The following is a 25,062-nucleotide window of genomic DNA, read 5'->3' as shown; positions in this document are numbered from 1 at the left end:
TACAGAAATTTCAAAAAAAGTAATCAGAATTTGTGAGCTTTGAATGAAAACTGAAATTACTAGTGGTTCTAAACTTTTAAAGGCCCATAACACCAAATCAACACTGACTTTCATATGTTTCCCATAATTCAAACTAGTAACCTTGAACATTTGGCCGATAATAGCAAATCAACACTGACTTTCATATGTTTCCCATAATTCAAACTAATTATAACATTTTAAAACATATATGTAACTCATTTAACTTATCCTTACCAAGAAGCAATCCAAATCTACCTAGCTGTTCTAATCTCAACGAATTCTAAAATCGATTTTCCTATTACAAGCCACTACCTCAAAAACCTTATCCAAAACTACAAAGCTGATACTTGGATTACTTAAACCATCACGCTCTGGTAAAAACAAAATTCATGAACAGGTCATTGATTCGGCATAAAACAAAGAAAGCACCACAATGTGTATGGCAAAATAATCGTAAAGTCATCCACAATCTGCAGAACATCTCACACCAAATTCAACCGTCCTATGGCAAAATAATCGTGAAGTCATAACCACACCACTAACATCACTGATACAACCACGTAACGAAACCTAATCGAAATCCACATCCAACACTCGCTCAATGTGTAATCACATACCAAAACCTAATCGAAAATCCGCATCTAAAACTTGCTCAACTTATATACATAAAGTCATACCGATTTCATTTAACCTAACATCACCAAATCCAAAATTCAAACAAATTTCAATAACAATCATAATAATTAAATCGCCTGGAGATCATTCATTTAAAAAAGGTACTAGTCCTGATCCTCAAATCAAAACAAATATTCAACAACAATAGCCAATAGATATAGATATAGATATATAAATCCTCTGATAACAAAAACTAAAAAAAAAAACCTAATTAAATAAAATCAGATTCAGATTCAGATCCAGATCCAGATCTAGAAACAAATACCTCACTCACTCCTTATTCTTCAACCTCTCAATCCTCTGATTAAGTTGATCAACTTTCACAAGCATCTTAGTAACAGAATACAAAATCCAGTAAAAAACAAGCGCTGAGGCAATCAGAAGAGCGTTACGCTGGCTTTTCATGATGGATTTCTGATGACGTAAGTGTTCAGAAGGAGAACAGTTAGAGTCTTCACAAGTAGGTCTGGTTTCATATTTCCAGTAAATATCCGCCAGTAAAAATAGACAAAAAGGAACGATGGATAAAAACGGTTTTAAGAGAGATGTGGTGACGGAAATGAGGCCTTTTCGGAGTGAGCCGAGGCCGGGGAGAGTTAAGAGGAGGATCATTACGGCTTCTGCTGCTGCTGCGTAGCCTAAAACCACCCATTCTAACGCCATGGATGATGATTAAGGATTGATTTGGTGGTGAGAGATGTGTGATGATATATGTATAGATGACGGAAAAGTATATGTATAGGTGGGATGTGTGACTCGGGTCAAATAAAACACGCGGTTCTAATTTATGAGTTATGACGTCTAAACTTCTATATTTGTTTTGTTTATTACATTTTGATTAATTATAATTTTTTTTAAAAATTAAATATGTTAGAATCTTTATGTGTTTGGATCAACAGTAGTGATTATTAAACTTTATGTGTTTAAAAATTAATACAATTAGGGATTCTATTAACTACTTCCATATATATATATATATATTTGTATCTAACAAAATAAACAACATGTTAAGCATAATTATTATTTTAGTTTTGGCTCATCGTTATTTATTATTACGAGTCATATGCCCACATAATGCGGCAGTGATAATGATAGCAGTGCGGGCTGGTGGTGGGCGACATGTGGTTACGGTGACGGGTGGTGGGGGCGTTGTGGTAAATATAAAACTAATTGATATTAGTTGAATATGTTTAAATTAATAAATAGAAGGACCGAGTATTTTAACTATATCAATTCATCTTTTAAGATTTTAGGTGATGGGTTTCCCTTTTATAAGGTATAATAGATATAAATGTTGTTTTTCACATTTTTCTTTCAATTTTTTATCATTATTTTTCAAAAATAGATAAATGCAATTCATATGACAAATATTTGAGTATGGTTCTGGTATTGAATTCCGTGGTCGATTAAAACCTTATATATCAATACTAGATGTAGACCCCGTGTATAAACACGGGCCAAAGTTGGAAAAATTTTTAAATAATTAAAACAAAAAATTATCTATATAAATATTAAAACAGTAGGAATCCTAGCCTTTTAAGTCATCCTCTCTAAATCAAAGCTATGCTTAAATGTTGCCACATAAGATTTATCTTATCTGACATCTCCATGTTTTTTTTAAATTATCAATTGGTAGAATTGTACTTACGATTACAAATTCATTTGTTATTGATTCCATTTGTATGTATTTAGGATGAATGGTAATATAATCTAATCACATTAGTAATTCTATAAAAACGGTTTTTTTTAAGCTTTATTTTGTGTATGTATATAATTGCTATTTAACAAATAGTTAAACATTCATCAAGCTCCATGTAGTCAAAAGATTCAATCATCATGATGTGCAAATAATATAATCTATATGAACTAATAGACGATAATAGATGCATCAAAATAGGTCTATTTATATGTTAAAACATTATGCATGGAGTTCACATTACATAATCTATCATCCAAAGATTAGAGGTCACTATATTTTTCATGTTTCATAATATAGTTTATTATTATACTGCTTAAAAAAAAATCCGCACATCATGCGGGTAAAAGATCTAGTTAACAAATATATGTTTTATTAAAATTTTAGAAAACTAAAATTTGGTGCTGATTTTATAAACCAACGAAAGTAGTGGGTTAAATCTGAAAATATTGTCTAATCTAATCCTAAAATATCTACCCTGATTAATCTGACTTGCTTATCCCCACCACAAAATTCTCGCCCACCGATTCCTTTTCACTAAGGTCGCCATCAACTCTCTTTTTTCTTGAAAAAAATCGGTCAACTATGTCTGGAAAGGTATGATCTTTTGGCTTTGTATTTACTTTTTCTTCGTTTAATGAGTTTTTGTGGTTACTCATCTTTTGGATTTAATCAGTCAACAAAAAAATGGTGTTTTTTAGGGTTTATAAAAAAAGTGGCTTTGTATTTTAAGTTATTTACCATTATTTCATCTGGGACCATGTGTTTTTTAGGGTTTATAAAAAAAATGGTGGATTAGACAGGGGACCATTTTTGTATTCCGTTTTTTTGTTTTCTTTTACTATTTCGGGACCATGGACCATGTGTGCTTTTTTTTAGACAAAACAAATTGAAATAATAGATAATATATATATATATATAAGTATATCTGTCATTGTCTTAATTTTATTATTATTCTATTTGTAGTCATCTGTTTTTTTAGGGTTTATATGATAATTATTCCATTTTTAATATAATTTAGGGTTTTCTTTAAAAGTAATTCGATTTTTAGCCTAAATACTTTAATATGCGGATTTAGAGTGTTATATTGTTTTGGTTTGAGTAGGTACATGATGAGAAGTGAGATATAACCTAAACTTATGTGTTTTGTTTTATTCATATGCGTAGCTTGAATTTGAATTCCAGCTTTTGGTCAAATGTGGAGATGCTAAGCACTTGGAAAAGCAATTGGTTAGTCGTTTATATCTTCAAAAAACTTACCATATGGTTTTTCACCAAAATATATGTATGTTATATTTTATATATGGTATTTTCATAATGTTTTTAAGATCATACCAAAGCTTGTAGCCAATGTCTTGCCAGAAGAAACTATGTTTCGTATGAAATTGGTTGATATTAGGGGCAACAGACATGTTCTTTATGCTGCGCGTTTGAAGGATGGGAGTTGTTTGGTTTCCGGTACTTCCTGGAGTAATTTTGTGAAGTCGGATCCCTACAAGCAATTTCATACTCTTTGCTTTACTTGGAAAAAGGATTTTACATTTGGTATCCAGCTTTACAGTCCAACTGGTTTGGAATTTTGTAGGGCGATGAGGCCTGGTGACTCTACTGTTAACAGTCAGCTGATTGAAGTAACCGATTACACATTTCATCAAGTGGTACAAAAAAGACAAAACAATGTTCATCTTTGTTATGTCTTCCATTTTAGTTTATTATAGTAGTGTGGGTAATGAGTCATTGTTTTTGTTTATAGGTGCTTTCTCCCACCCTGCTCTTTAAGTTGAACAGAAACGCTAATCAAGGTTGGCAAACTACTGCTGTTGTTTTCGGAAGGAAGGAAAATGCAAAAGTCAATGTAACCTATCACTATTATGGCGTGGATGGTCTGAATGGAAGGGTTGCTTGTGGTTTTGAAGGGATTGGGTGGAGGAACTTTTGTTCACAGAATAATCTTTGTCCGGGTTACAAACTTAAATTCACCAACAACGCCGACTTGACATTCACAGTAGATGTGTTTGGACCTAATGGAAATATTGTTGATGTTCATAAGGAAGGTAATAGTATTTTTGTTTCTAAAATTTAATTATGAATTATTGTAACTTCCATACTTTGTTACAGCTTAACGTATTGTACAAATTGTTTATGATGTAGTGTTCACTGACAATAAGGAGATGAACTTCTGGCCATCTTCTTCGGATGATGATGAGCCAAAATCCCACAAGTGTAGGCATGCTCATCCTGCTCACTCCAAACGTGTTTCACACTTCTTCCAGACAATCCGCCATCACACTGTTGCAAGGAATGAAATGGTATCCATTCATCTCTTATTTAATTGTATATGTCAATTCTATAAATATTTTTTTAGTGATCACAAGGGTGAAGTATTTTTCGTCCCATGTAGACTGTCCCAAAGTTCTTTGTCCGAAAGCATAAGCTGTTCAACTATGGTAATGGGATTCTTCACTTTGGTCAACTTAATTTCCCATTCCATTTGGCTCCAAGGCTGGATGCAAGGAGGCCAAGAGATCTTACTCACCAAGTTATGATCATGGACTGGACGTACTTCATGGGACATACAAGAGTGGAGGAAGATGAGAAATCGAGGTTTCAGTTCAATCCGGATGACAACCACGAAGATGGAACACTTCACTTGGATGTGTGTTAAGTCTAAAATGTCAGCATCATGGAAGGTACTCTTTGGACAATTTATGTATGTATAAATGGTATCTGGATTATTTAACTTTAGGAACTTGGATGTAGCAGAGGTATGGTTGCTGATTTTGATTTGCTTTTGCAGCAACATACCTCATATAAATATTCTGCTAAGTTTCTTTTGGCCTTGTTGCCAAAAGTGTTGAAAAATCTCTTCTTCTACAATGTATATAGTGTGTTATGTAGTTGTTTTTGTTGTTGACGTAGATTACATTAGATGTAGTCACTTAATACTATTAATTGATTACTAAAATACTCCAACTAATAATAATATAATAATACAAAGGTCAAACATTTGGGTTTTTCATTTACACCTTACACATTAGGTTCTGGAAATGGGAAATTTGAAATTGAAAGTATAAACTTACAATAAAGTTCAAAGAAATTGGAGAACTTCCTTGTAAACAACATTAGTAGTTGTTTTGCTGACATTGTTATCTTGATTAGTAATCAAGATTTTCAAACATTTTTTGCTTTTCACTCTAGAGACTGCCACGTATAGTTGTCCATGGCTGAAAACAAGACGTGGGAGATACAATCCTACTCGATCCAAAGATTGGCCTTGGCTTTTGTTGATGGTCATTGCAAAGCACACTGAAATGGGAAACTGTTCACAACAAATTTTAATTGGAATCCTCTTGTCGGACGGTGTCATCTTAAGTCTAGAAATTAATGTAACCTGAACAACGTTTGTTCCAGTTATGACTTTTGCTTCAATCACTTGTCTTCCAAGCTTTGTGATTTGCATTCTGGTGCCGTTGCATAGACCATTTGCTTGATCAATGTTTCGAAGTAACATTACCGGAGCTCCAACTTTCAATGACAATTTGTGTTGTGGTAATCCGGACAAATGTAGACTGTTTAGGACGTCTGTAAAGAACAAAGCCATGTCAATTTCTGTGGCTTCATCGGCTTCAGATAGACTATCCGCACTAAAATAGACTACTTCCTCACCTGCATTTAGAAATTACCATATATATTTTAATAATAGAATTTAATAACTTTGAAATTTGTAAATGAATATTAAACTTGAATGAAGTAATAGATAACCTGGCATCATTTGAAGAAGCTTTTCGTTAATTGAATTAACCAAAAGCTTTTCGTTAATATATCATATATAAACTCATTGAACTTTATGCCTTTTACATAAATATCTACTAACTACTTCATTGTACGTATGTCTTAAATGATATCATTTTTATTTACTTTTATGATTTGCCGGAATGAGAAAAGGAGAGTTGTTGCATCACATTTGATAGTTACTCTCATCTCATATATATGTTTGGTTTTATGCATGTGTTGTTGCTTAATATGTTCAAATAAGATCTTATATGTTATGTTTTGTTCGTCATTCCCTATCGTGTGGTAGGCTATATGTTTTGTTTTGCTAACTTGCTTGTTAATGTAGTCATGTGAAAGTCGGCCAACAAACATGATTACTTAATGTAGTCAGTAAAAACAAAAGAATTCACTTTCCACACACCTCACTGGTGTAAAGATTAGATGCTACTGTTGTTGCAATAAATTAAGTCGTGCGAGGTGCGACTCGAATTTCCTAATTGACATGAATTTTTATGAGCTTTGAGATATAGACAAATTTTGATATAGGTTGCTTTGATATGATCTCATAGCAATAACAACGATAATCAACAATCACTACAAGAAAAAAGCCGATTAGTGACGACTTTGTTTAGTGACGATTAAAATTTGGTCACTAATAACCTTATTTAGTTACCATTAAGAAAATATGGTCACTAAATTTGGACACTAAACAACATTAGTGGCCAAAAAATAACATTTTTTGGTCTCTAAACAAAATTAGTGACGAACGAATCTTTTAATATGTTTTTCAAATGAATCTTTTAATATGTTTTTCAATATAGATTAATCTATATTGAATTAATCTATATTGAAAAACATATTAAACTATATTGAAAAACATATTATAAGATTCATTTGTATGGGGTTCCACATCTTATACGATCGAGTATGTTTTTTTATTATTTCCATCCAGTTTCAAAAAGGCTTATTAAAAAGGTGGCTATGAAGTTGTTGCTAGATCGTTAATTAACATCTATAACGATGCTCAAGTTGGAGGTTTATAAGTTTATTAGGTTAAATATTAATGGTTTCGCTAGCTGGACTTTGTTAGTTTATGTGTTTGCAACTTTGCATTAATACATTATAATGCTATTAACATTATTATCGATCCGCTAATTATTTACTGTATATCATTATTTGTTACTTTTTTTTTTGTCACGTTGAATAAAAATAATCTTGAACATTAGTTAACTTGTTCCCAATTCTTCCCAGTTTCAATTCTTGATACTTGAACGTGTAAAAACGATCCTCATTCAAATTTCAACTATTTGGGCTATTCATGAAACAGAAATTGAAACCCGGCCCGTTAACTCGTTAAAATATATGCAAGCATGAAAGTGAGATACATATTGTTGATCAATTGCAAGAGTAAAGTTGAGAACTAAGATACAAACAAAATAGTAAATGAAATGAAAAGAAAAAAGAACAAAGATAAATTATGTTCAGTTGTTCACGCTATGAATGAATCTATATGTACGTGTACAATACAAATAATTATAGATAGACTAATTAAAGTAAGAGCATAATGGTAGAAAAAACAAATTTTGGGAAAATTGCCGGCCTATATCGACCACAACGTACTAAGACATGCATATACACAAAGTTTTACAAACTCGAATGAGTCCTCAATTATCTCTTCTACAAAATAGAATAAATCGTCAATTATCTCTCTTACCGTTTTGGTATCTACTATAAACACCACTGGAAATAATCTTTCACCACCCGAAAACCTCCCAAACGCCGACGAACCATCTGCCAATCGCCATGCTACTAACCCGACCACTTCTTCTTCTTCTTCTTCAGCAAACTTACGTTTACCATCTCTTAGTAACAAACAATCCATAACATAATTAAAGTCAACATATTCATCGACATCATCTGACTCATCCATTGACAAGTCCGGCTCTGATGATGATAATAGTGTAAAACCCGACCGCTCTGATGATGGTAATAGTGTAAAACCCGACCCTGATCCATTATCAAAATAACAATCAAACTCTTCTTCCCGTGTAGTGTTATCTGGTTTACGACGGATGAAGATATACGGGTGCCCATAATCGGTGATTTCGTAAGGGATTTCAAGTGATGGAGAAAGTTGATCACGAGTTATCTTGTTAATGGACCCACCATTTTTGCAATTAGGACATAACACGCTGCTTGATGAAGACAAATAATGAGTTTCAAGAGTTACGAGTTTAGTGCATGTATTGCACCAGCATAACGATATTTGCGACTCTTCAATGGTGGTTGTCGACATTATTATTATTATTATTATTATTATTATTATTATTATTATTATTATTATTATTATTATTATTGACGAATTAATTAACAAATTCGTTCGGTTTTTATGAAAGATCGAATTATATCATATGCGTGATAATAATTGGAATTATGGATATATATATAGCTTTTGCAACCAGAGTATGAGTATGAATAGGCCAAGGAAGAATCCGAAACCAAGAAGAAGACTACTAATTAACTTAATACGCTAAATTCATAAATTTTATTTTAAAAATATTACTCGTATGTATCAATTAAAATAACAAAAGTTATTGTTCAAATAAATTATAAAATAAAAACGTTGCAAAATCATACTGTTAAAATAATATATCGTATTATTTCGTCAATGTCTTAGTTTAAGTATTTATTTTTCAACTTTAAAAATAAATAATTTCATTAGTATTACGTATTAATTAATCAAAGTTATATTAATAAAAGATACGTTTAAACCTAATCCATTTATATATTTTATACCAAATGTTACAACACAAACAAAAATATTAACGGTCAAAATTTAAAATTAAAATGTCCGACACTTAAAAGGGTAATGATTTATACACTACTTAGTTAAAACCGTACACTATCAAATGTGTCTTTATAATATTATACAGTACAAAAGTTTAAGCATATTTGGTGATGTACAGTGGTATAGTGATTTAGTAGTCTTTTCATTAGATAATTGTAACCTTGCTATGCTTGTAACCTTGTTATCCTTGTCCAAAAGGTCAAAGTCAAAATACCCGATACATTGCTGAACATTGCGTTTTGTTTTTCTTAGCACTGAGCATCTCTTTCCATCTTTGACTCTTTGTCTAGCTTCGACTGTTTTTTAGCACTGAAATACATTATTAACTCCAATTCTTCAAAAAATTTTGGTCTATACAAGGAAGGCGTTAATATTTTCCAACAGAACTTCAGCGCAACTACTAGTGGACTATATAGATATACATCGATCCATCCTATCAAGATAATGTCATTCAGGTTAAAACCATATGAATGAACCTGGATATTTTTTATATGATTGCTTTAGTTACGGCTTAGGGATGGGTTATTTTGACAATAAGTTAAGTCTTCTTAACATTTTTAGACCAGGCTTAATATATAGTGTGTTGGGTTTTCCTAACATTTTCCAAATAACTAATAACAGCAAATATAACAGACAACTATTTGAAGACCCATTATCATTCCTTCTCTTCTTACTTGAAGAGGCTTTAGAAGCAGTAGGTTGGATTTCTTCCAGGGAACTCTCTGCTATCAACAGTTAAGCAGTCTAAGAATGATTTTGATATGCAGCGTAAGGAAGGCAAGATATGCGTACATAGTTATACACACACACACACACACACGCCAGTAATGACTTCAAACAGGAGACATGGACACATAGATGGTCATCAAAATGCATAGAAGTAAAACTTCATACATTATAGTCAAAGACTACATTATTACTGAAATACTAATATAGTTTCTGTAATCCTATTTGCAACCTAATTATTTTATACATGTATTTAAAAGTTTCATCCAAAAGTCTTTCGAGTCACAGTCTGACCTGTTGTGACCTCATAAAATGACTTATCTGACCATAACACATTTAAACCCATTACTCAACACAACCATCTAGCCATCTTGATAAAAAAAAGTTAACATAACATTACGCCCTAAACAAACTTTGCTACCCACCAGGTCAGAGTAGAAGGATAAAGATAGACACTTACCTCCTCATCACTCTCTTCTACGCCAAATGCATTCTTGATCCGCCCAAGATGAGGGTGAACGGCGTCTTCCTCTTCATCCTGCAGAGCTTGGGCACCTCCTCCCAAATTCATGATTCTTATAGGCTTTGACCTGCAGTGATTCAATATTAACATTATTAGTAATCCATGCTAATGGTCACAAAACTAAACAAAAATTGTACTCACCGTATAAAAACATACAAAATTATGATATTCACATTTCTGAATGTAACGAAAAAGATGTCTCTGCTTTGTCTTTAGCTTGATAAGAAGATCAAAGTACTATACTTTTGCTCCTCCGGCAGCATGCCTTTCAAGTCTATGTATTCAATCTATATAAAGCAAATGTATCAACACGCGATAAGTTTATGAGATGTACCTGTGAGGCCATATTTTTCAAATCCTTTTTTGTAGGCCTAAAAATCAAATCAATGAAAACTTAATTGGCAGCATCAGAAGGGAGTAAAGTGTTAAGAATCGAGATTCCATATCCACAGGATCAAACTCACAAGATTGAACAAGAAATTTGATTATATTATAAACAACAAACCCGTTGTTTACATTGAATAAGACACACGTAAAACCAAGATACAAATAACCTATTTATAGTAGCATAAACCGATCCATCGTGTCTCTTCAATTCATCCGGTAACCGCTCCTTGAATCTTCATGTCTTTTCTCAATCGTAATGTCCATGTGTATGTGTTGGCCCAAATAACACCAAGCCCGTTCCTTAAACTAACCGGTTTATATATTACAACTTTGGACTATATACAATTTAGTCCCTAAACTTTTGACCCCAAGACTTATACAATTATATCCAACACAAAGGGGCATCAAAAGTCCATAACCTGTTTCTAGCAAATCCATGGGTTTCATGAGGTCCTAGATTTGGAACTGCATATAGGAAGCAAGTTTATAAATCCTGAAATAAAAGGAGTGTATTCTATAACCATAATCTCAATGATGATATGGTGGCACATGTTGGAGAGTTTTGTTAGCACGATTTCTTGGAATGGACTCAATCAAAAACAGCTCAGCTGGGATTAGAGGAACAATATGGCATGCACAACTGTATAAAGTTCATAAATTCTTGGATGCTATTCTATATTTACACTATTACCTTTTTAAACTCAAATTTATTGCAAATAGCAGAGTATGGTTTAAGGGAATGAGATGACTAGTACTGAGGATGTCTACAGTTTTGGAATGTTAATATTGGAGGTAACGATAGGAAAAAGGCCAACAGACAACATGTTTTATATAGACCTTAGCTTTCACAAAAATGCAAGGCCGGCCTTTCCAAGTTTCCAGATTATGTAACTCATGTTATTGATGGTGAATGACCTGAGGATGCAATTGCTATGAAAAGTACGGTAGAAAAAAGTAAAATAGAGGAATGTCTGGCTTTAACTATCAAGTTTGGAGTATCATGCTCAGTGTGTTCCCCATTAGTCCACCTCAATGCCTGAAGATTGAACAAGTTGTCCATGAGTTGCAGCACACTTTGGAATCCAGTGGCGGAACCAGGATCGCAGATGACCGGTAGCACACATTTTTTTGGTTAGCCTCGTATCGTCGCAAAGTAACGATAACGTCTAAACTCTTACAGTGTTTAGCACTTTTTTAAGGATTTTTGTCTATATATAGTGGGTTTTTAAGAGTTTTTAGCACTTTTGGAGTCTTCTTTACATATTTATTAGCACAAATGCATGCTTATAAGTTATATTGATAGGAAAATCTTTCGAAAGTTTAAAATTAGATACATTGACCGGTATCCCATATTTATTTGACCCGTAGCACCAATAAAAAATACATCATATTTCAAAAAATTTATACTACAAAAATTTAACGGACCTGTAGCTCAGGCTACCCCTAGTATTCGTGTAGTTCCACCAGTGGAATCGCTTCAAAATTTGTAAGGTGCCTTGCTCTCCCCTTCTAAGGATTATGCACAATAGCTATACCACTCTAATCACCTTTCAATTTTTGGGAAGTGACTGTATATTACAACACTTTTGCAGGTTTATGTTATCTGAAATCATCCCAGAGTACCAAATACTCCACCTGATGTTTTTGCCAAGTTTAGCCCACAAAAGAAGCGTTTTTTGAACCGACTCCCATAAAGCTATTTGAGAAAAGTTGGAGTACTTTCAAAACAATTTACCCTAAACTTTACCTCCATGGGTTGTTTACAGACCTGGTAAACCAAGCCAGTTCAAACCCGAAACGTTTGTTTCACAAAATTCAGTGCATGTAATTACTAAAGGTATCATTAAATATCAAGGTCGTGTGCTTATTAACTCACAGAATCACTATCATGCAATTACTAAAGGTACCAAGTATCAAAGAAATTGAAGTGGTTACAAAAGACTGTCAATCAAACATTTAGTCAGTAATTCAAACCATTGATTGATCGATATCTTTTTCCAAGATTTCATTTAATTATCATGAATGTAATGGTACCGGATAGAAACTTGTTCACTATGATCAACTACAGATAAGCAACGTGATAGATTGTTTGGATCAGACATAAGAGATCAACCTTCATAAGCTTGATGGTTACTGGAAGAACTTGATTCATCTATAATTCAAACATATGACACAGAAATAAACGATTGATAACCTAAAGTAAAATGGTGATATGCATATATACCTACATATACATTGATCTATTTGTGTCTACCAGTAAAAAAAATAGATATCTAAAAAAAGAAGAGAGAAACATACCTTACCTATAATTTTTCAAATTAGAGAAAATGAAGTTCTAAGTGATATACTCTAGAGTACGTTTATTCAGCATCTCCAAACTAAGCTTTCTCAATTCTAAATGAATTTCTTCTGACCGAGGGTGAGAAGCATCACCCACAGAGAATCCAAGGACTTGATTATCTACTTCAACCCAACTCCACCCTGGTACTGTTTTTCTTACTCCGTTGTCATTCATCAGTTTCGTTATGTTTTGCACGTCATTCCATAAACCAGCCCCGGCATATATATCAGCTAAAACCCGATAAGGCACGGAACTATTTGGTTCCAGTTTAAATAGCTTATAAGCTGCCTCTCTCCCAAGCTCTACATTTCCATACTTTTTACAAGAACTCAAGAAAGAACTCCATATCACTGCATTTGCATCAAATGGCATATCCTCCATTACCTGTTTTGCCCTTTTAAGCTCGCCTTTCCTTGCATATAGATCAATCAAGCAAGCATATTGATCCACTTCAGGAGCCAAATTATATTCTGATCTCATCCTATCGAAATAGTCAATACCCTTGTCAAGAAGTCCAGCATGGTTGCAAGCAGTCAACACTACAGTAAAACAAACATGATCCGGGATAAATCTTCTTTCCATCACCAAATGATCAAAGAGTTCTAAAGCATCCAAGCCTCTACCACTCTGTGCAAACGCTGTAATCATTGAAGTCCATAATATGTTGTTTTTGCATGGTGCACGATCAAAAACACGATAAGCTTCATCAACGTCTCCACATTTTGAGTACATATCGATCAAAGCCCCAACCACAAACACGTTCTGGTCAGAACCCATCTTCGTTACCAAAGCATGTACTTGGATTCCTTGTTGCAGAACCGTCAACGCCCCACAAGCATCCAAAACACTAGTCAAAGCATGTTCACTCAGACTCACATTCGCACTACGCATTTTCATAAAAAGTTGAAGTCCATCTTCACCTTGTAAATTACGAGAATATGCTGAAATCATAGTATTTAAAAGAACATCATCCCTAATCTCGGATGCTTCAAATAACATAACAACTTTATCCATCTTTCCACACTTTGAATAATAATCAATAAGAGAACTTGTTACAAAATCATTCCTTTCATGTCCCAATACTATTACATGCCCATGAAGCAACTCACCACATTTAAACACAGATTCTTGCTCACTACAACCACTAATAACACCAACATACGTTTGACAATTCGGTCTAACATCCGTCACCAACATTTCCTTAAACAAACAAACAGCTTCCCTCCCTTGCCCATTTTGCGAAAACCCACATATAATCGAAGTCCACGACACTTCATCATGAACTTCCATTCCATCAAACACCCTCATCGCCTCACAAATTACACCACATTTAGAATAAACGTTAACTAACGCGCTATTTATATACAAATTATCACCTAAACCGATACGGATAATCTTGGCATGGACTTGCGACCCAAGAAGGGAGTTCCGCTTCTTGGCACAACATTTAAGGATAGTACAAAGTTCAAACTTTGTTGGTTTCTTGCCTAACCTATTTTCATGCACAAAAGTTGCCAACTTTTGGTGCTCATTGTCATTCATACTCAGTATGTTTCTTTCAGGCCTTTTATCAAACACGTTGTGTGCAATCAAAGAAAACCCATGTGCAAAGGCAACAGTTAACAGGCTAGTTTTTTTTAGCTGGGAACTAAATATATATGATGATGATGTGACGACGTATTCTAGGGACCTGTTTTTAAAAAACATTGGGTTAAATTGATATTGATACATTATAGATATATGTTTATATGAGTTGGGACCAGACCACTACTTTTATATAAATGTCTAACAAAATATATTGTCGTGGATCATTTGGATAATCATGTTTTGGTGAAGGTATTGGTCATTTGACAAATTAGCCCATTGGCCAGATTGGCCCAGTTGAGACCGAATAGTGGTACAAAACTACGAAATTCTCCAACATATTAAAGACGTGCGTGTATATTATTTTTTTTGTTTTGAAGTCGGGTGGTGGTCCATTTTGTGAATTAACTTTAAAAATGGTATAGGAGATGTCGTATTATGTCTAAGGAAAAGTGGTTTAAAATTGTCGTTGAAAGGGTTTTGAGCACAGGAAAGCATGGATGCCGAATTGTTTTCGTGCGAGCATCTGTACTCATAATTTTATACGACATAGTCACAAATTAGAGTAACAAGTTAATTATGTTGAAGTTAAATAGTTAATGTTAATCCAATATAAGTTGAGAAATATATCCAAAATATAAATAAAATTAAACACATTTATATCAAAATATATAAGGACCAAAAGTGTTTTTATTAATTATTTGGTCGATGTCATCATAATTATCGGTTAATAAAAGATAAATTTTTTATTTTTTCAATTTAAAATTAAGAGTTTTTTCTTATCGTTAATATATATTAAAGATAGACTTTAAATGAGTGATGAACCCAATTTCCCAACTAGATTTCTCACTTGTTCGTCTATATAAGTAATGGACCTTATCTTAGACTTTGTTTTTTAGGACTCCATCTCACCTTCCATTATCACTATAGGGATTCTTCATGGACTTGCATTAGTAATGCTTTAAAACCAAACTTCTAAGAATATATATTGTGACAAAAACGAGAGAAAATAGTTTTAAAAGACTCTAAATGATATGCAGTACATATTAACCTTTCATATTTCCGTTTCTGTTCTCTAAACTTGTTGCTTTCTCCGTTCTATCATCTCGTTTTCTCTTTTGCCGCTAACTTTTTACTTATGTTTTCCATTTTGAGGGCATGGAAAGTTTACAAAATAATTTTACATGAATAACAAAATGTGATTTTAAAATTTGCACGTGATTATCTATTGATGGTAGCTCATACTAATTTGATTAAAAGTTTAAAACTACTAACTTATGTTATTGAACTTTACGAGTTACAAGCAGGGTGGGGCTAGTAGGGGGAGTAGAGGGTGCTTAGCCCCCGCCAACCATTTATGCTTTCTATTTCAAGGCTAGTTTATAGCCAACTAATGCAAAGATCTTTTTAAAGCAAGTCACCATCAATTTATAAATGTTTGACTTCTAGCTATAACTGTTCAAGTAAAACTTTTATATTTATAATAAAATTATATTTTCCTAAAATTTTATTAAATTGTTATGTATTTCACATTATAATATATATAACGATCGAGAAATAAATACAGTTGAGTCCCCCTCAGCATGAAATCTTGGCTCCGCTTCTGGTTACAAGAACACAAAGAATAAAAAATAAAATATTGAAAAAGCATATCAAGTGACGTCCCTGTTGAACGAAAAAATCATTTATCGTGGCGAGTGATGAGTGACCAAGCCACTGTAAATGTCGAGTGGGCCACGGCCCGTATTGAAAAGGTTAAGGAGTATTAAATATTTTATAAAGTTTACTAAAGTTATAATCCATTACAAGATTCGGCCCATCACATTTCAAAAGATTTTAAAGATAAAAAAAAATACCGCCCATTAATTTAAGATAATTTTTTTTAGTGATCTTGATATAATACCCCGTATCAAATACATGAATTTTATGATATTTTCAGGATCTAATAAATTGTTGAATATCTAAATATGAATGTAAAAATTGTATGTGAAATCAAATTAAACAAATTTATTTATATCCAATGAACGAATATATTGTTTTATTTTTTGTGACTTTTAGATAGAGTTTGAGATATAAATAAATAAATATTAATATTAATTAGTGAAATATTAATTCAAAAATTTTAAAATAATATACTTATTTGTAATGACTCATGATCAATATCTCGTTATCTAAGGTACGTATAATGTTTCACCATTATATGGTAAGATTTTCCAGATGTCATATGGCGAATGAATGTTTGAAAAAAAAAATACTAATTTATTGATTAAAACAACAAAATATAAATTAGTTAGACAATTTCTATTAATACTAATATAAATACTAGTATTATAATAATCACTTAGACTTAGATCAACTGGTTATCTGGGGCCCTTTTTAAGAAACTGGCGGAGGGAATGTTGCCTTGGAGACTTGAGATCAAATCTTGATTCCTCATGATTCGGATATTTACTTCTTGAGCGTGTGCAACAGTGCGCGGGTTTCAACTTCCAACATATTGTCCACCTTGAATGTCACTGGTAGGGTTCGAATCATTTAAATCTAACACTTGTCGCTAAAAAAAATAATAATAATAATATAATAATAATATATTTAGATATCGATAGAGACTATTGAGATTTTTTTTTATATAAATTTATTATTAGATTAATAATGAAATCATTAATTTTTAGTTTTGAAGATTGAAGAATTATGATTGTTCAATAAGTGGTTAAGTCAGTTGTATTTTAATATATATAAAAATCAGTTATATTTTAGTATTTAGATAAAAATAGGAAGATAAACTGCTCAAAAGAATAACCGCTTGAGAATATATTACTATTATAAGTGAAATGTTCATTTGAAAACTAAAATTTATGTGAAAACTAAAAAACTGACCAAAACGCATTGTGATCTGAATATAACACAATGTATTTTAATTGTGTTTTTTAAAAACACAATGTGTTTTGTGTAATCTAAAAACACCTCGTATTAAGTTTTAAATCATAATGTGTTTTTGATAGCACGTGAAAATTAAAAAATTGTTCAATCACACTGTAATATGAACTTAACATGTCAGCTTTTTCTAATTTTCATAAAAGTTTTAGTTTTAAAATGATAACGATCCTATGTTGTAATTTAATATTTTGTTTTGTTTAAGTGGCGCACCCGGCCATAACGTATATCATGGCCACGTCACTAACAAATGTTAATCAATCTCTTGGTCGAAAGAAAAATACAAAGCATTAAATTCATTCACGAAGTCTTAGAAGTTTTGAGATACTTTGGATCGATGACTTAGTATATATATTTTCTAACATGTAAATGTAGTTGCTTGTCGGCTGCTAGCTAGTACCTAGTCAACTTTAGAGGATTATGTGCGACTTGGCTTCCTCGACATGTTCTAGACACCACCACACAATTGCAACATCAGAAAACAGGGTCAATAACAATTAAAACAGTTTTAGAACGTTAGGTTACATGTACCATCGATTTATATCATATATGTATATCATCGATTTACTTTTCATTGTTTGGTTGTGTGGACCAAAGTAAACGCTCTTGATACGTCTAGAAAAAGATTGCATCTGCATTATTTAAATGCAACTAACTTGTATTTTTTCAATTATTATGTGAATATTAAGAAGCTAAAATTGTATTATCATCAAACCATGAAAGATAACTACTTTAATACTCGGTCGATCATCGATAAGGTATTTGAAAGTTTGAAATAAAGCATGTAATGAGGTCAATTTTTTGGATATTTGAAAGTTTGAAACCAAAGGGAAAAAAAAAAGGACTTTGGGTATATTTATACAAATCTGGTTCAGTTTAGACCGAATTCGAACTCAAACAGAAAGTTGGATTTGGTTTGCTTTATACCTGGTTAATTGGGTTTGATTGTTTTTTATCCGAGCTTCCAAAACTGTCAAATCAAAGTGACCGAAACCAAGAAATCATAAATCAAATCGTCTAACACCCCTACTGTATATCAATAACGATATATAATAACCTAACTACATTAACTTAATGCACTAATTACTATTAACTTGACCTACCATAGTCACTCTCTTATCACAAATAAAATGATTTTTGATTGTTATGGTTATGGATGTAAGACTACATTGATTTACATACCTATAGATTATGATCTCTAAAGCAATCATACACACTACAAGATTAATGACCTATTGTGACTGACACCTTTCGTGACTGATAAATTTTTCAGTAAGTAAAGCCTTTGTTAAACACTTTTTAGTAATACGAAGAAAATAAAAATTAAAATCTATACTTACAAAAAAAACAGCCATTCATATAATTCCAATATTTATCTCTAACATCACCAAAAGTTACTCTAACGATATCTCCTTACCAACCTCGCCGGTCATTCTCACGACGATTCTGTCGCCGTCGCTGCGGTCATCACCGCCTCTGCTCCCTCTTCCACCTCCGTTTCCTCTGCGATTCCGTCATTGCCTTCGTCTCATCTTTGATTTCGTCACCGGTTCAACCACCACCTCCGTCACCGCCTCCGCCTTCCTCTCTGATTTGTCACCTGTCTAGATTTTGAATTACTCTCTTTGTCTTCAATCTTAATTACACCTGCTTTCTTAATTAGGTTTATTAATTACAAATCATTTTTGTAATTAGGTTTACCGGATTGTGATTTAATCAATTTTATGCATTTTATTGTAATTAGATTTCAATGTGTTATTAGGAAACTGATTTGTGATTAGGATCTAAATTGTGATTGCAATTATTTTTTGTGATTAGGCTTCCTGATTTGTCATTTAATTGCATTTTTTTCAGAATTCATTATAAGGATTAATTGTGTAATCTGTTCACAAACTTCTATACATATAATTATATATAATATATGTATGTATATATGTGTGTGTTAGGTTTATATTTTCTTGATTGATTCATTATGTTCTTTTGATACCCGGCGGACCCAGCGAACCCAGCGGACAGGTATTATCGTCTTATCATGTTCTCGACAGACAGGTATAAACACTTTATCCTTTTACGGCTTTTATATCTTCCTGGCTGGAGGTCCTTATGGAAGCAGTCTCTCCACCTTTGGGTAGAGGTAAGACTGTTTACAGCTCACCTTCCTCATACCCCGCGCAGGGATTGATACAGTTGTTGTTGTTGTATTCATTATCTTCTTTTGATCATCTCCTTAAGTCATAAATATAGAGAATACAATTTATTCTATTTAAGTGCTGAAACATTTTAATTTTAAATGTGTTTGTTGTCTTTGTTTTATTTTTGACATAATAATTTAATAGATTTTAATGATGTACGTGAACAAGGGATCAAGTCCTTATTTTTGCTTGAGAGTGCAAAGAATGTTACTCATTGAAAGTTTGTGTCCTTGGTTGTGGGACTTGTTGTAAGTTCTTTTTTTTTTCTTTTAATTTCTTAGTCGTAAAAAATGTAGGATTGTATATCTAATACTTATATACATTGATAATGATTTACTTGCAATCAGGCTGCTAAAGGTAAGATTGAAACTTTGATGCTATGATGTAAGACTACATTGATTTACATATCTATAGATTATGATCTCTAAAGCAATCATACACTTTTCTCTGATCTTATTAAATCAATCACACATTTTTTCTTCTTGCATAGCTACTCTGTACATGTATGAACGAAGGATTTCGACTTGCAAGTTTGGCATTTGATCAAACACCATCAAACGTACAAGATTAATTATTCACTACAAGAAAAATGTCGATTAGTGACGAAAAACATTTGGTCACTAATTTATCATAGTGACCTAATTTTCATCACTAACAATCAAAATTCGGTCACTATTGTGGTTAGTTATCAAATTTTGAGTGGTCACTTTTCGTCACTAAAGATCCATTACTAATTTTGTTTAGAGACCAAAAAAATGTTATTTTTTGGCCGTAATTTTGTTTAATGACCAAATTCAGTGACCACTTTTTTTAATGGTAACTAAATAAGGTTATTAGTGACCAAATTTTAGTTACCATTAAAAAACGTGGTCACTAAAAAACTTTTTTCTTATAGTGATTATACATTTTAAACCAATAAGTATTATTAAATTTTAGAGTTAAATCACTAGATGAATAACGTATTTTCCCTCATTTACATAGTTTCCTATTGAACCAGATTATTGATGTGTATCATTCATATACTTTTCAATTTTTTACATGGTTGACCAACAACTGACCTGATCACCTGTTATAACAGGTCAAAGTTTATTTTATTTATTTTTTTTCCCAAAAAAAACATCTATGGAAAATACCTAGCAATCATCGTCTTCTTATTCGACAACTTGGGAAACCACTGCTGCTGACAATCTGCTTTTCAGGCGGCAATGGTCAACAAATCATGAACAAACACCTTCTCCACCACCCTGTCAATAAATCTATGTCAATATTACTGGTGCTGGTAGTGCCTGTAATTATTAAGAGATCTGGTCATAAATTTGTTAAGATCTGCTATTACAAGATGTGAAATAAGCATATATGTTCATGAGATAGAATCAAGAAGATGGTAACCTGCTATTATAAGTCATCAGGTCATCAGTTGGTCAACCATGTAAAAAATTGAAAAGTATTTGGGTGATACACATCAATAATCCAGTTCAATAGGCAACCATATAAATAAGGAAAAATACATTGTTTGATCCAATGACTTAACACTAATATTTATTAACTAATACGGAGTAATATATAGATTTTACTGAGAATAAAAAGGCTAGCTTTGGAACTCATTTTGAAAACTTGTAACCTTTATTGATAAACTTTCTAATACTGTCTCCCGTCGGTCTTAAAATAAGCGTATACTTTCATGTTATTTTGGACTAACATAAGTAATTACATATCATATTTACCCAAGAATACTCTTTCAATCTCAAAATGAGTGTACATTTCTATTTTACTTTGTCCCAAAATGAATATCCACTTTCAAACATAATACATTTTTCTCAAAAAAACAAAGATAATATTATCATCATATCTTTCAACTAGGCAATCCATTAGTTAAGTATTTCCTTAAAATTTTGTGTGTTTTTTTTATTAACAAGACATTTAATTTGAAACAATAGAAGTATTAAGTTCGAATACCAAAAAGCAATTATGATGAAGTTGGTGTCAAAACTCACAAACGGCATTTCAAACTCTTGATACAACTTTACATGTTAGTTGGGATTTTCCTTAAAGCAAATCTTATAGTATAAATATAATAAAGTACAAGCTAGCTAATATATGTGTGACACTAGCTATATTGAAAGCCAAGGCCAGCAATTTTCTATTATTTGACATGGGGTAACAATAATTGAGTGAAATCAAATATATATATATACACAATGCGCAAAATGGGAGGAATGTGGAGCGAAAGGGTGAGACTATAATTAAAGATGTTGTGGAGGACGTTTATGTGATGCGGTGGTTTGGTTTCGAAACACATCACTACAAATATGTTCTTTTTGCTTGAAATTGTGCACAATTTTGATAATAATGTCATGACTGTGGTGGATGATATCAAAGAAAGATCGTATTTGTGGATTAGCAATCGCGCTAACTGCTAAGGCTAGTAAGTTTCAATTACGGCTAGTAAGTTTCAATGGTGTAATTGGGGGAACATGAATATGTAGTGTGTGATGTATATAAAATCACAATATGTAATGCTTTGACTATCATCTTCGTAGTCTAAGCATCTATGTATATTTTGTGCTATTAATAAAATTATATTGACCTTTCAAAAATAAATAAATAATGTCATGACTCCTCAGTCTTCTTGTCAAAGCCTTGGTTATTCAGTAATTGGGTTTCAAGTTCATATGGCACGTTTAAACAGGAGACTTAAATAGTATTTAATTTCGAACTTAGACAATGCGAACAATATCTAGTATAGCTTCGACAATTGTAACCACTTGCTTGATCTTATCGAAGTTCCGATTAATACAATTTTTAAATCTTGCAAAACAGTTGGTTTTTTGAGTGCAAATTTTGTATATTCCAAAGGTATATCGAGAACATTGGGCTCAAGAATGACTCTGAGTTTGCCACAAAGTTGTTTTTATTGTGTATCTGTTACAACTTTGTTACTTTGGCATGTTAAAAATAAACATTAAATTCACATAAAGAATGATTTAGTTGGTTTGGTTTACATCTGAAAAATTAGATTTAATTTGGTTACGACAGTTTGAACTTTTAAAATTGTCAAATCTGGAAAAAAAAAAAAAAAAAAACAATTGAAGACGAAAAACATAAATTAAATCATCAAAATTGAACTTACTATATATAAGGGTGGGAGTACCCCCATTTTCTCCCACTTTTTCTATCTCCTCATCACTTTCCCACTTAAGTGGAATGCCTCATCAGTTTCTCCCTATTTAAAAAAAAAAAAAATTATAAGAAGAGACAAGAAAAGAAAAAGAAAGAGGTGAGGAAAAAACCGATGATAGATTTTACCACTTTGCTCTCTACTCATTAGACGCCTAAAGGTCAGAGTGGTGTGCAATTAGGTAAAAACTAACGTCCGTGAGTAAAATGTCTTTTACTAGACATCTAATATTGTATTTTATATGTATGAATTACTCATGAATGTCCAGATATATGTAAAATTCGTCATCAAACCCCATCATTCAATTTGGTATTCTTTTAATTGTTTATATCGACAACAACAACAGGACTCAATCCCTGCGCGGGGTATGGGGGAGGTAAGCTGTAGACAGTCTTACCTCTACACAAAGGTAGAGACACTGCTTCCATAGGGACCTCCGGCCACAAAGGATTGCAAGACGGAAAATGAGAAATGTTTAGAAAATCATACCTGTCTGCCGAGAATATGAAAAGAAGAAATACCTGTCTGCTGGGTCCGGCTACTATGCGGGTCGAACGAGTATCAACCATGCGCCTTACCGATATCTTAGAAACATGTTTGACAATACAAATACAAATACCAAAGCAACCATATTGGGCATATTAAACAACATAAAAGTAGCAAACTAATAAGTAACTCGAACCAGTAGTGAGAAACAACCAAGACACAGCTACATATAAATAAGAATTGACAAAACCTGAAAGGAGCCCGATTGGGCCAATGCAGTAACGACTTCTAAACAACTTATGGAAAAAAAGGAACTTAGGCCGCCTAGCTATACTAATCCTAGTCCTCCCACCGGCTCTCCAAACCATTAAACTAGTCCTAGACACCTAGTCCTCTAGATAAACTCTCATTGGTCATGTCCTCCGACAGACATTTTGGGGGAACAAACACAAGAGTAACCTCCCCCCTCGGTTTAGGCCTCTCGAGACTCAAGGCCAAAAACCCCTACGAAAGGTCACAGAGAACCAAAGTCTAAATAAAAAGTCTACTTAATCTAAAACTCATATGCCTTACCCTCGCATTCCACTACCTCTACCTGAAAGCTCCTCTAACGCATTCGGAAATCCGTACTTCCACCTCCATTTACCTACCACTCTTCCTGTCACGTCAAAGTCCTCTGTAGCGTAGCTGAGCCACCTCTCTAGGCCAAACCCTCACAAACCACCTTTGGCAAGGCAATATGGGAAAAGATGACTATCTAGGTCGCCCAAAAATCCTACCCTAACCTAATATTCTACTATAATCCTAGTTCTCCATGTCGTCCTATCCGACGTCGTGTCCTCCGGCAGGCCAAAGTTCTATTAGGTCCTTCGCTAATCGATCCTCCCATCTCATCTTAGGTCGTCCCCTTCTTCGTATGCCGTCTACGTAAATAGACTCCGCTCTCCTTAGTGGTGCAGTTTCATCCCTTCTCCTAACATGGCCAAACCATCTCAAGCGCTCTTCCCTTAACTTGTTAATGATGGTCCCTACTTCAAGTTCTGCTCTAAAAGCTCCCGTCGGGATCCTGTCTGCTAAGGTCTTCCCGCAAGTCCACCTTAACATCCTCATCTCAGCCACCTCTACTCGAGCCACTTGGGCTTTCGTCATCGCCCAACATTCTGACTCGTATAGCATAATCGGTCTAATAGCCACTCTATAAAACTTCCCTTTCAGCTTTAGCGGGATTCTCTTGTCGCACCTGACTCCAGCAGTTGCTCTCCACTTCATCCATCCAGCTTGGATTCGATGTGTCACGTCTTCGTCTATCCCCTCCCCCCCCCCCGATTTGTGTATCATCGATCCCAGGTATCTAAAAGACTCCTTCGGACGCAATATCCGGCCCCCAATGCTAATAACCTCATCCCCATTTTGTCTTATCTCCTGCTTATTGAAGTCACATCTAAGGTATTCTGTATTCTCTTGGCTCACGCACAAACCATGGTCTTCAAGGGCTTCCCTCCATTTATCTAGCCTCTGGTTTAGTTCCTCCGTCGATCTCGCTATCAGCGCAATGTCATCGGCAAAAATCATACACCACGTTAGTTCCTCCTGTAGGCCCCTGGACAGTTCGTCTAAGATCAACGTAAAAATGTATGGGCTAAGCGCCGAACCCTGGTGTAGGCCCATATCTATCGAGAAAAGTTCCGTGTTCCCCA

General features: G+C 33.3%; 4 protein-coding genes across 4 annotated transcripts; 1 reads left to right on the top strand and 3 right to left on the bottom strand.

Annotated features, from left to right (window-relative positions):
* Positions 1–761: 761 nt before the first annotated feature.
* On the bottom strand, positions 762–1,452 carry LOC122605346. The gene has a single exon (XM_043778274.1). It carries the CDS (start codon positions 1,357–1,359, stop codon positions 967–969), a length of 393 nt encoding a protein of 130 aa, XP_043634209.1. The 5' UTR covers positions 1,360–1,452; the 3' UTR covers positions 762–966.
* A 2,499-nt stretch (positions 1,453–3,951) lies between these two features.
* Positions 3,952–5,163, top strand: LOC122606302. Its single transcript, XM_043779260.1, has 4 exons — positions 3,952–4,050; positions 4,146–4,446; positions 4,544–4,701; positions 4,794–5,163. The coding sequence occupies exons 1-4, from the start codon at positions 3,982–3,984 to the stop codon at positions 5,055–5,057; spliced, it is 792 nt and encodes a 263-aa protein (XP_043635195.1). The 5' UTR covers positions 3,952–3,981; the 3' UTR covers positions 5,058–5,163.
* A 7,694-nt stretch (positions 5,164–12,857) lies between these two features.
* LOC122602580 (pentatricopeptide repeat-containing protein At2g13600-like) lies at positions 12,858–13,790 on the bottom strand. Its single transcript, XM_043775181.1, has one exon. The coding sequence runs from the start codon at positions 13,766–13,768 to the stop codon at positions 12,986–12,988; it is 783 nt and encodes a 260-aa protein (XP_043631116.1). The 5' UTR covers positions 13,769–13,790; the 3' UTR covers positions 12,858–12,985.
* Positions 13,791–13,812: 22 nt separating this feature from the next.
* Positions 13,813–14,533, bottom strand: LOC122604568 (putative pentatricopeptide repeat-containing protein At3g23330). The gene is made up of 2 exons (XM_043777452.1): positions 13,924–14,533; positions 13,813–13,838 (listed from the first exon to the last, which is right to left on the bottom strand). The coding sequence occupies exons 1-2, from the start codon at positions 14,531–14,533 to the stop codon at positions 13,813–13,815; spliced, it is 636 nt and encodes a 211-aa protein (XP_043633387.1).
* Positions 14,534–25,062: the final 10,529 nt, after the last annotated feature.

Source organism: Erigeron canadensis, chromosome 6 (assembly GCF_010389155.1).
Source record: "Erigeron canadensis isolate Cc75 chromosome 6, C_canadensis_v1, whole genome shotgun sequence".
Classification (NCBI taxonomy): domain Eukaryota; kingdom Viridiplantae; phylum Streptophyta; class Magnoliopsida; order Asterales; family Asteraceae; genus Erigeron; species Erigeron canadensis.
Note: the sequence above shows the minus strand (reverse complement) of the source record. Positions and strands in the feature narration are given on the sequence as shown.